We start from the raw sequence: 13,235 nt of genomic DNA, 5'->3' as shown, positions 1-13,235 counted from the left end.
GGCATACGCATTGTAAATTGCATATGCACGTCGAAATCAAAACACAGCTAAGAGGATTCCAAATTAAGAAAAAAAAGTCACATCACCTCGATGTCACATACATTGCTTTTAGATTAAAACTGAGTAGCAGAACCCTTTAACTCTGTGCAGACCGCTAAAATTCCAACACATCACGCACTGTCCATAGCTGTAAAAGCAGTAACTTTGTATGAACTTGGTGACAAATTACGGAAGCTACTTTTCACCTATCAGGAGAGGGGTTTTAGTGACCAATAGAACTTCTTCCTTTTGGCCAATCGAAAGGCAGCTCACATTTTGTACTTCATGCATCGCAAAGCTGTGCAGTGTAAACTGCAGTTGTCTTCCTGTGTGTATGGTGTCTTTCCACTCGGTCTACTTCCTAGTTGTGCGGTTTGTCCTTCCAAGTTCCCTGCACTTTTGTACGATATCGTACAATGTCTAGAAATACAAAAATGGCTCTCATCTTTGGCGGATTTATCACAGCTGTGGCTGCAGCCTTCTACCCCATATACTTTCACCCTTTGATGCACATAGAAGAATATAGTAAGTGGCTGAACAATATCATTCTTTTCGGTTTATTTCACTGGTAGACACAGCATGGCGTGTTAGTTGCTCAGTAGGTTAGTTGCTGTCACGTTATGGCTTCTAGGGTATGCGCTTCAAATGCACATCATAGCTCTTAGCGTGCCAGTTTGATGTGCAAAGACGTAATGTCAAAACCGTCAACACCTAAATAGAAAAAAATACATACTGCAGGGAAGTCTCCCTAATAAAAAAATCCTTAACAAACCCTAACGGTTCGACGTTTATATAGTGTATAATAACATCGACCTACGGTATTTCCACACACGAATTATGGAGCTACACGTTTTCTTTGTAGGGCAACTGCAATTTATGTCTCAAGTGAAAAATCTGACAGACCTAAACAGACCCATTCGCCAAGCAACACAGATATTACGAACAATGCACACAGACCAGCAGTCAAACAAAAACTTGTGCAGCTGGGTGATGAATAACAAGGCGTGGAGAGTAATGTGTAGAGGGAGCACAGGATGCTGTACAGCAGAGGACCCCAAGGTGATGCGCCTCAGGGGAGCATTGGTTGTTTCTTCGCAGGGGAGCACTGGTTGACGTGCTTCCAGTGGCGATACTCAGTTATATATTGAAATTGAATTATCCAACAGTTTCAATACCCCTATCTCCTCCCTCTAGTAAGTCAGAATTGGATGGCAAACATTAAATTAAAAGTGAAACCCAAGAAGACAAGAATGTGTCTTTCTCTCCCATTGCAAGGTATTTCGCACCAATATACCACATGACCTTAAGCATCACACCAACAATTATAATCTTCGCAAAATCTATTGGTTTCAGACTTGATTAGTGACTTCACCTTGTTCTCCGCCTTAAACAGTTGGCCAGGAACACCAGATAGCAGTTCAAACTTTTCATCAGCCTCATCCCTTTCTTCATGCAACATGACCGTAAATTGATCATCCAAACCTTAGTCATCCCACGACCAGACTATGAAAGGCACTACTGATGGGCCTCCCAAATTTCTCATAGCTGCTCTCAGGGCATTCCTCCATCCGGTAGCATAGATGATATTCTGTACAAAAAGATTTCAGCAGATCATTCCAAACCTTATCTCACTAGTCCGGCTTCCCATTGATCACTGATTGGTGTATAAGACTGCAACCATTCATTACCTACAGGAACTCTACAAATTGATACAGATGGTTTTAACAGTCGCACATCAAGATCTAAACATTTCTCAGGTTAACAATTAATCCATAAATTGACGGTGTAGTATGAACAGGGCCTTCAGGAGAAGAGCCTGCTACCAAACATGTTTATATTATTTAGAACTACCCCGGCACTCTAGCGTATAAGTTGCAATGTCAACCAGTATTCCAAAACAATGTATCTACACAACCATAAGTAACTTTACATATGATTGAAACTGTCCCCTGAAAGAGAGACCGAATGTGTCATAAATAGCTTCCCTAAAGAAGCCAAAAAGAACATCAATGAACAAACATGAATTATGTAATTAATATTTGCACAGTTTAATATAGTACTTGATCAGTATAAATTGATTCTTCAAACACTGTACATAATTCAGATACACAATTTGAATATTGAACTATCTCATTTGTAAAACACAATATACAGTGTAATGACCCAATATGGAGATCTGGTCTGAATTTTATTTTTCCCTCGAGACAATTTTTTGAGAGAAGACCAGAGGAAACAAACACCCCGAAGGGAAAAACACTCCAAAGTTGCCACCCTATCGGGGAAACGATCCAGGACAGCCGAACAATCCAAGACAGCCGACACGTGTTTCGTTACAGTATGTAACTTTATCAAGGCTAAGATTCCAGATGAAGCGGATTGTAAATATCACATATTCCGATTAGTTGGCCGTCGCCCATTAGTCCACACCAAGTACTACGATATTCATATACCAGATAATAGAATTCGAGGTGCTGGAAGGACTATGATAGGTCCTTCTGAGCCGCAAGTGTGGGCAGCAATTTGGGCGTTTACACATTGACGCCCGAATTGCTGCCCACACTTGCGGATCAGAAGGACCTATCATAGTCCTTCCAGTTCAATATTCAAATGGTGTATCTAAATTATGTACAGTGTTTGAAGAATCAATTTAAACTGATCAAGTACTATATTAAACTGTGCAAATATTAATTACATAATTAATGTTTGTTCATTGATGTTCTTTTTGGGTACCTACAGGAACTCACCTGAATAAACCAAAAGAGTTATCACAAAAAACGTCACCTTGCTGGCAGAAACATAACACTAAGATGCCAAGCTCTGCTCAAGCTGAACAATCCTATGCTTTGAAAGCCCTCCAGCCTCAAACGGTCGCACTCTGGTATTTCACCATTTGTAATGCCCTCGCCTTACATATCAAACAAACCACAAATATCTCCACCTTCAAAAGAGACCCCAAAAGGCACCTTCTAAAAGATCTCCCGCTGTTATTGTGTTTCCCAGGCCTCTGCTACGTAAATGTAACTACGTCACTGTATAACGTATTTGATGTGTTATGCTCTGTATGGGCTTGTTCATTGTTATGCTATGCCATGTATGTATGTAGTGTTTGTATAGCATTCACTTTGACAAAATGCAGTGGAGAGCGTGACCGGTGCAAATGCAACCATACAGTCAACGAGCGATAGGAAAGGCAGCTGGATTTTGCAAGCAGAAGGGTACTGTTACTGCATTGTGATGTTGCGATCTTTTAAGGGGTGGCTATTCAACTGTTTCCTAAATTAGAGCAGTGTTGGAGCGGTCCTGATGGATAAGTGGATGTTGTTACACACCCCGGGAGCATTAATGGAAAAAGGCCTGCAGCGTTGTTTTAAACTTTTTAAACTTATTAGCCTTCAATCTGATGGTTGCTGTCTGCGGGCGTGCCGCGAGCCAATATAGGGGATAAGCTTGTCTGCAAGGTAAGCAGGGGTGCTAGCCGTAATGGCTTTGTAAATGTTGAAGATGGTGTAGTCTGTCAAGGGAACAAATGGAATTTTATCAGGATGGGGTGATGTGATTATATGCCATGCTTATAGCTCTCTGCCACCCTTGACCAAGTGTCATGACACGTTGTATCAAGAACAATAAACTTAAGTTGTGTACTTGATAATGCCATTGATGGGTACAGTTGGTGATAGGATCGTCCAGTTGAAGGAAATGTTCAGCTGAATGTTGAATCAGAGTGATGATATCACCATCTCTGTTTTCACTGTTATCCCATTTCCCTTTCCACAGGGCTACTTCTAACCAAGGTATTATGTGTTATCTGGTTGACAGTTATGGTATTTTATGTGTATGACCATGACTCACCTGGGCGGGTTTCCTAGCCCGGAAGTATAGTGTCATGCTCATCATCGCCATCCTTTCCCCACCCTGGTAAAATTTTACTGCCAAGGCAGACTCAACCTCCGCACCGACTGGGCTGTAGGAGGAAGTTCTTGCATAAAGATTAGTGAACAGGGCGGGATCCAGAAAATCTAAACATTTCTTGGTTATCACTTTTATTTGTCAGGACTTTGGGTATACCTAAAAATACTTTGCTCGGTGGGTAAGGAGGGCGCAATGGCTCAAACCCATCTGCTAGTTGCCAAAATGTTTCTGCCCTATCTGGTCTGGGCATTCGTCATGGTTAAAGGATCCCGATTAAAGGAGCGCTAGGCTTGATCTATGATTCCTGGTAATGCAGAAGCATCACCACACAACACACTCAACTAGGTGAGCCCCACATGGATTTTTTCAAAATGTTCTCGTAGAAAACCCTAGACTTTAGGGGATACCAATAGGCCGGTCAGGGAGGGGGTGGTGTCCTTTGTAGTCACACTTGCATCAAAACGTTCACCACTCCAGTGAACCTAGACGTTCCCGCTTCATGCCGCTGTTACCTCCATTAGTTCTTGAGATATATTAATGGCATTTTTCAGTAATCAGAAAACAAAACCTAAAATTAAGCTGGGTGTTCCTAATGAGATTTTGGTTTGCACTGAGATGATATACAACTACTGCAACAGTCTGCAGAACAAAAACAATAAGCATTGACAAATGTATTCCATTTGACTTCTAATAGAGTTGTGTTGTAATGTGATGGTCTTAAGCCTAGCCCCAAGAATCAGAATACCCCAGTCATTCGCTCTCTGATTCTGCCTGAATGCAGCACATCTCAAAAAGATGAATTATCCTCCTATAATCTAACCTTATGTCAGATGAGTGCACGCAAGCACATAACAATAATTTAATTTCCCTTATCAACAACCTTTAAGAGTTCCTGACTTTATGCATTGTACTTGAGCTCCATTAAGGCCAAACCTAAAATTCTGTTGAATGCACTGATCTACAAGATATGTACATGTTCAAATATCTAAAATCACTTTGTTGCAGCATAAGGGCTCCAAATTTTTTCAGATATGCAATCTGAAATGTAGGATGACAAAGGGCCTAATTCAGAGCCATTTTAGTACCCTTCAAAATACAGGCATAACTCTTGTTGATTTCCATATACAAATGGGAAATACAGAGTCACAGTACCAGGATTTTTTACTTGTCTAGTTAGGGCATTTGTTGACTCAGAATCAATCCTAAAATCGAACAGGTTTCTAATTGGCAAAACATCTCCTGATAAGTGGGTCAGTATTCTTATCCAGTGGATGAACCTTCCAGCAATCATCGCAGGCTCCTCATCTGCTTTCAGGTCAGACTCAGGAGACTCACATCTTTGCTTTAGATCTGGACTGTCAGCATCGTATTTGACCAAGACAGCAACAGCTACCTGCTCAGAAACAGTTACAGGATTTTAAAGCCTTCAGTCAAATAAAGGTTTACTGATACCTTACATATTAACGTTGTTATGTGTGATGCTGTGACTGGCTTCACCTAGTGGGTGGTTCCCAAGGAAGTTGCTTAGCACTGCCTGGTCTTACTTCCTGCCCAAAATGTCCTCAGCTAGATCTTGCAACCTGTTTTGTCGTGGCGGGTTAAAGAAAAGTTTGCCCTTATGCAGCAAGCACAACATGTTATCCTATGTGTATTTGTAAAGGGCTCCAACACCCAGGAGCTTCTATTTTGCTGTCTGCTGTCAGATATATAAACAAATGGACTTTTGGTGAGGAAAGAGTGGTAGTAATCATACCTTGTCTTTCAAACGTTAAGTTTTGTCCTGTAAATTCAAAGCAGAAAGCAAAAGAGATGCCTGTCAGGGTACGCTCACAATGAATGTTTATGGACAAAAACTATGTTGTAATGACCTTTTTGTGTACTACAGTTTTTATAAATTTTTAACCTATTCTACAATATGCGTTCCCATTAAGAATGTGAATGTTCTTTATATCTTACCTTTGTGAACCTTGCCTGCAGAACCTTGAACTGCAGTCTATACATGTTCACGTTCTGAATGGTGACACTCAGTTGATTTCTGTGAAAGACGTAAATTAATGTTAGAGCTGCAGAAGTGCTAGCAGGGCTGGGATGATGGTTCAACCCATTTGCATGTACAGTTTTTGGTTACTACAGAAGTCGCTTTACATAACTGCAGAACACATGTCAAACTGGCAAGAGGGTGGTTTTTTTCACACCCCAGATGCTGATGTACGACTACATAGCTAAGTAGATAAGACTATGTTACCATGATATCCAGCTTCTCCTGCATTGGACAGTGTATGTAGCCACGGTCTTTTGAAAATGCCTTCATATCACATGGAGGAATTCAAACCACTTCTTTTGACTTATTAGCATCAGTTGTCTCCTTTTGAATATATTCATCTTGATGTTGTGAGCAGGGGGAGGCGCTAGAGTGGTGGACTCCAAGATAGCTGCATTGTAGTGTGGCTCTGGAAGCAAAATCCATCTAACTCATCCACAAAGCAGTTGCAACCTGCATAGGGCTTCGCTGGAAATATGCACTGAGATGCTAGTGCTCTGTATTTTCAACCGGGATTGAGTGCTGGGAGGCATGAGGACTCTGTTTGGCCGACTAAGATCTGAACACGTGGTGAGTTGACTCCTGGGCCGCACATATGCAACTGTGGACACACTGGCTGTGCAAGATGCTGGATTCTCGGTGTGGCTGGATGTTTGGCTAGCTCAAGGGATGCAGTTCTGAACCATGGCTCCAGCAAAGAGCAGAGAAATTTGGGCACAATACTACCCTCAGCCAGCCCCGACCAATGCAATGTGGGCGAATAGATCGGAATGGGAGGTAGGCTGCATGGCGTTCTGATAGGTGGGGGCATAATCCACCACGAAACATCCCCACCATCCATGTGATACTGTAAGATGGGGGTTTGGGAGTGCATCTGATGCAGATTGGGGTGTACAAAATCTCCCTACTTCCACGGATAGAGTAATTTCACAGTTACACGCACATACACTCACCATACACTAGGGCCCATTTCACTAACATACACTCAAATACTCCACCAGCATTGAACCTGTGGAAAGAAAACTCCTAAACTCCACACCTACACCGAGGTCGATAAGACCTAGCTATTGCAATTGTCATAATCTAAACAATCTATACATCAATAATCAAATAGAGTACTCAATAATTGACAAGAAATAATCACCAACACCATATTTAAAATTATGATTCTTTATCTAAAGTTAGTCAAAAGAAATTAATCAGAATAAATCATTTTCTCATAATTACCTATTCTAGCTAAATGTCAGAATGGGTCATCAGGACAAGTCTCTCAGTAGAAATCTCCCAAGTCACCGTCCTCTCAGCATCGATCTTCACCAACGCAGATTTGGGAAGCAAAATCCCGAATGCAATGACACGGACCCTCTCTAGTCTAGTATATTTATAATGAAACTTGCAATATTAAAGAAACATAAAATGTTCAACACATCCGCCGAACCGCTGAGCAGAGCGAGCAGGAAAGGATGTAGCATCGCTACATTTGGAAAATCTCCGCTCAGGAAATCACAAAAATAAAAAGACAGAACAGGAACCAAAAATAAAAAAGTATCTCTTTACAGACCACATTTCCTCAGCGATGACACAATGCTCAGAGTTCTTTCTTAACAGTTCCTTTGTCCTCCAAGGCTGCTCAAACATTTCTTGGTTCTTGGAGATCTGCCCAGCACTGCTACTGTCCTCACGGAAAGTTTTAACCAGGCAAGGACTGTGATCAAATGTATTCAGCAAGGCCTTCTCATCACAAATTCTCACTCGAGGCCAGGCTGCAAACGGCGGACATGTTTTGTTAGGCCAAAATGGACCATCTTAATTAAAAGAGACAAAAACAACGTTACCACAGCATAGTGATTGAACAGTGTTAACCCCACTAATACCCTTATGTGTATGTAATTATCTAGCTTTAGCAACACAGAAAAGCATTAATTCAAAAGCGTTTTGTGCTTAAAATAAACAGCACTCAGCAACGTTTATTTAATAAAACATGCACATTGTTAAATAGCAATACAAAAGCATTCCCTCGTGTCGGTTTTCTTCTCATTAGTATGTTGGTAAGTTTAAACACTTACACAAAACAAATAATTAGTGATTATTAATTAGTAATTTAATTATGACAAATAGACAAACCAGAGCTTAAAAACCCAGTAGATTTTCATCGGAAAATCCTGCTCCAGCAATCCCCCCTTTGGTGATTTTATCACCAAATAACCCAAAAAAAAAAAAAATTGTGAAATTTAGTCCCATTTTAGGAGAAATTGGAAATGTCTTTTCCTCCTTACACAACACTACACACCAGACACTCTTTCATCATCCCTCTTTGTTTCTAAGTAGACACTCTCCCTTAATTCTTCTAATTCAATTTCTTGTGGTTCTCTTTTCAACCTTTTATTTCTCTTTTCATTATCTCTTTTAATTAATTTCTTTTTCCCTCCCCTGTTTTTACAACACAAACACACCAATCTCAATATCAATAAAGCAACAATTATACAAGTTAAAGGAAACAATATCTTACCTATAATAGTACTACCTATTTTTGCAATAAAACTCTTAACAGCTATCACCTTATTAGCTAATTTAGTCCAGATACTTTCAGCTTCAAGTGGTACTAATTCTTCATGCAAATCAGTAATATTTTTGATATAGACCTTCAGGTCTTTGCTTTCGTCTGGAATGTAAGTGCAACAATGTTGAACTTTCAGCATTCCACAAACTCCACCCTCCTTAGCCAATAGAATATCAAGAGCAAGTCTATTTTGCATAGACATAGCACGTACGGCAATTAATTCCGTATTCACCAAAAGAAACCCTCCAGCGGTATTTGTCGATAAGCGATCCACCACTGTTGACAGTTTCCGAATCCCATTAGCATTTAAAGAAATTCCCACTGCTGGAATTAAAGCTCCAAAAATGTCACCCACAATTTCAGACCAAGTTTCCCTCTTGAAGCGCATTAGTAAATTAATATGTTCTACATCTTCTATTCTATCTATATGAAAAATCTTTGGAAAAACCAGGCCCACATAACACGTGCCATACCAATGGTCAGGCAACTTGTAATAAGCCTTGTTCCCACAAACATAATATACTCCTGGAAAAATTGTATCTTCTCCACCTCTGAAACCCCATCCTGTTGCAATGAAGTATGTATCATGACATTCACTAGTCCCAACAAAATATGTATCATATTGGGATTTCCCTCTTGTAATGCACAGCTTACCCTTCTGTGGTGCATCTAAAGCTAAAGTTGGACTAGCTCCATTTCTCAATTCTTTTCCCATCTCAATGTCCCAAATTGTCTCACTCACTTTATATTTCCCTGCCGTTTCATGCATGCTCAATCTCCTTTCCTCCACCATGTTCAGGAAAGCTTTCTCCTCTTCTTCCAAACTACAAGTTAAATTATTCTTAAAAATATAATCTAATGTTAATTCTTCTTTCTCAATAAAAATCTCACCAAAAATGTTAGCTTCTTTAGCTGGATTCAGCTCTTTGTTCATTAGCAAGTGCCCCAAAATACTATCTTTGTTAGACATCTTATAATCTGTTTTCCCTAACAGATAAAAAACACTACTTAATACACTACAAGAAATTCCATACGTAGCTGGTAAATGGTGATAAGTAACACCCTCTGAAACGGATGCAGGTAATTGCATACAAACGTAGCAATCCCTTACTTCCATTGTTTTCACATATTCGTATAAAACATTACTAGAAAAATCATTAATTGACCTATCTTTATGCATGTAAGTATTACTAATTCTAGTTGGAACTACTTTTTGCGAATTCTTTTCTACATTTGTCTCATTCTCAGTATGTATCTCAAATGTACCTATTGAAACTCTAAATGTAACTAATAAAGCTAAAATACCCCATAGTAGCATTAATAATCCAGTACAGCAGCAGCACATTCTACACCATCTTCTTAAGAAGGCACATCTACTTTGATTATTCTCTATGTTAGCCATTTTACTACTTTGACCTTGTCTTTTGACTTAGCCTCTACTACTCCACTACTGTAATTTCTCAAACTTTGGATTACTTCAGACAGCTGAATTTCAGACTTTCTCCTTTTCACTTTTTCCAAGTGATTTCTTCAATTCACTCAATTTGGATATTCATCACTTTTCACTCCTTCTTCTTCAGCAACATCAAATTGTATCAGATCATCAACAACATCTTGTGCATCTGACTCTTCTCCAATGTCAGTCAGGATAACTTTTAAGATTCCAACAGATTCTTCCTTTTCCTCAACCACTTTTCTCAAGATCCCCTCCGGATTATCTCGAGTCACTGTTTCGTCTTCTCCTTCTTCAGACAGTGCCACATAAGACCATTCCGGTGATCTGTACTTTTGGTTGGGTCTTCTAATTCTTTTTATTTCCTCAGGTTCTCTTGACTCCTTTTGTTCCTTCCTTTTTACTTCGTTTTGACTCGACACTTCATTCACTTGTTCAGCTTTCGATGTATTTTCTCTTATCAGTCTGTATCTCAGCCTCTTTACTCTGTTGTTAGGCCAAAAATCTCCTCTTACGACCTTTTTCGGTCTTGTTTCTGTATTATTTCTTTCTCCAATCCAAGTTCTCTTTCTCAGAACTCGACCCTCTGATTTTCCACTCTCACTTTCATCCGATTCTGTTTCAAATGCCTCTTGTTTTTCAGCAGTTTTCTTTCGCTCCACAGTCTTTTTCACCACTATTTGAGACTTCCCTACTTCTTTCCCTCCTCGGGTCTCCGACACGCAATCTTCTTGCTGTCTACTTGTCCCTTCACCTAGCTTATTAGAAGTGTTCCGTACACCTCCTCGGGGGTCTTCCGCAATCTGTCCCTCTCTATCTTCTTCTGACCCTACTTCTTCAGGTATAATCTCAAGTGGTTCTTCAATCTCCTCCTCTTCTGATTCAGGAGTAAATTCTGTGGAACTGCTCTTTTCTTTTCTTTTTCCTCCACTGCTTTTTGGAACTTCAGGCTCCTTTTCAGAATCTGATCTTCTTTCTGAGATTCTCAATGGTTCTCTTGAACTTGAAGCCTTTTCTGCTTCTTTTCCTGAACTTTGATTTTTTCTCACTGGTTCTGGGTCTTCATCATCACTGGAATCTGACTCTTCAAAATACTCTCTACCAGTCCCATCCTTTGGGTTTGGAACTCTTAGAGTATGACTCGCATGCACCCAGTTTTTCACACCAGCACACTTCACTGCAGTCGTCGTAGTTAGAATGACTTGTCTTGGTCTTCCCCACCTTGGAACCAAGCAATTTCTTCTTCTGTGAACTTTAATCCTCACCCAGTCTCCTGGACTCAGATCATGAGCTTGCTTCCTCTCAAGTGTAGTAGCTTCTTCTCCAATCTGGTGAAACACAGAATGAACTGCGTCAGCCAGGCCTTTACAGTAATCCAAAATCATGTCATCAGTTATTGTCATCAACTTATTGACAGGTACATATGCATGTCGCATTGCACGTCCCATTATTATTTCGTGCGGACTTAAACCAGTAGTTCTATCTGGAGTAGATCTAATAGTCATTAGCACTAGAGGCAAGACATCCGGCCATTTCATGCCAGTGGCTAAGCACATCTTACCAATCTTGTTCTTGATTGTGCCATTTATCTGCTCAACAACACCAGAAGCCTCTGGTCTGTATGCACAATGTAGCTTCTGCTGTATGCTTAATGCTTCACAAATCAAACTCATGAGTTCATTATAGAAGTGTCCACCTCTATCAGACTCAATCGTTACCGGAAATCCGTACCTAGGAATCAACTCTCTTAACAGTAACTTTGCCACTGTTACTCCATCATTTCTCCTAGTCGGATAGGCCTCAACCCATCTTGAAAACAAACAGACTACAACTAGTATATATCTCAGTCTGTTCACTTGGGGCATTTCAATGAAATCAATCTGCATTCTTGTAAAAGGACCTCCTTCTCTGCCTATTGTTCCCAGACTTACCACTGTCTTTTTCCCAGTGTTAAATTGCCGGCAAATCAAACATCTTTGACAGATACTCTCTGCAATTGTCCTGAACTTTGCATTGTACCAGGTTTGCTTAAAAGACCTAATCATTGAATCCCTTCCCAAATGTCCCTGGCCATGATACATCCTTGCCATTGCTGACAGCATGGAATTCGGCATTACTGGTCTGCCATCTCTATAGACCCAAACATGGTCTCTCTCTCTCGGGGCACAACCTGCCTTAATCCAATCTTTCTTTTCTTCCTCCTCTGCCTCATCCTGCAACTGTTTCACTTCATCCCATGTCTCTAAGACATTAGTAAACATCACAGAACAAAAAGACATTTCACTCTCTCGTTCCCGATTAATGGACTGATTATTTTTGGCACAATATTGTGCAATGTCATTTGCATAACGGTTGCCCACTGTCACAAAATCATCTCCTTGTCCATGAGCAGCACATTTTACAACTGCTAATTCTTTAGGCAGCTGTATCGCCTCAAGTAATTTCCCAATCACTTCAGCATTCTTTATTGGAGTCCCACTCGACGTCAAGAAACCTCTTTGTAGCCAAAGTTGGCCAAAGTCATGCACAACTCCAAATCCATACTGACTATCAGTCATCACAGTCGTTCTCAAATCTTTCCCAATTTCACAAGCTTTTGTCAATGCAACTAATTCAGCAACTTGCGCAGATTTCACTCCTTTCAATGATGATGCTTCCATCACTTCTGAAACCTTACACACTGCATATGCTGCACATAGCACACCCTCATCATTCCTCAGGCATGATCCATCCACAAACAACACATGATCACTCTCATGCAAGGGAAGATCCCTTATGTCTGGTCTCGGTTTTGTACAGTAATCAAGCACATCCAAACAATTGTGATCATCTTCTGTTTTCACACCCACATTTTCAATATCCGGCAACAATGTCGCTGGATTCACATTCACACATCTCTCAAGTGTCACATTTGATGCTCCCAGAATGACTTTTTCATATTTAGTCAACCTACTATGTGACATGTACTGAGTTCTGCTTCTTGTCAAAAGAATTGCCACATTATGAGGTACAAATACCCTTACAGGATATCCCATTATGATTCCCTCACTCTGTTCTAGGCTTCTGCATGTTGCAGCCACAGATTTCAGACAACCTGGTAAACCCACAGCTACAGGGTCAAGTGTCGATGAGAAGTACGCAATAGGCCTTCTCAGTAATCCATGCTTCTGAATTAACACTGAAAGTGCACATCCATTTCTCTCACTGCAGTACAATTCAAATTCTTTTTCATA

At 40.3% G+C, this 13,235-nt stretch overlaps 1 protein-coding gene across 2 annotated transcripts in view; it reads left to right on the top strand.

Annotated features, from left to right (window-relative positions):
• The first annotated feature begins 311 nt into the window (after positions 1-311).
• The window catches only part of SMIM20 (small integral membrane protein 20), a 54,175-nt gene continuing 41,251 nt past the window's right edge, over positions 312-13,235 (top strand). Inside the window, exon 1 of one of the 2 annotated variants that reach the window (XM_085643325.1) lies at positions 312-564. In XM_085643325.1, coding sequence (XP_085499451.1) covers positions 456-564 — 109 coding nt within the window. In that variant the 5' untranslated portion in view covers positions 312-455. The remainder of the gene's footprint in view (positions 565-13,235) is intronic. The other variant, XM_085643326.1, reaches the window with a different exon arrangement.

This window comes from Triturus cristatus, chromosome 2_2 (genome assembly GCF_964204655.1).
Source record: "Triturus cristatus chromosome 2_2, aTriCri1.1, whole genome shotgun sequence".
In the NCBI taxonomy this organism is placed as follows: Eukaryota; Metazoa; Chordata; class Amphibia; order Caudata; family Salamandridae; genus Triturus; species Triturus cristatus.
The sequence above is the reverse complement of the archived record's forward strand: the minus strand, read 5'-3'. Positions and strand labels throughout refer to the sequence as shown.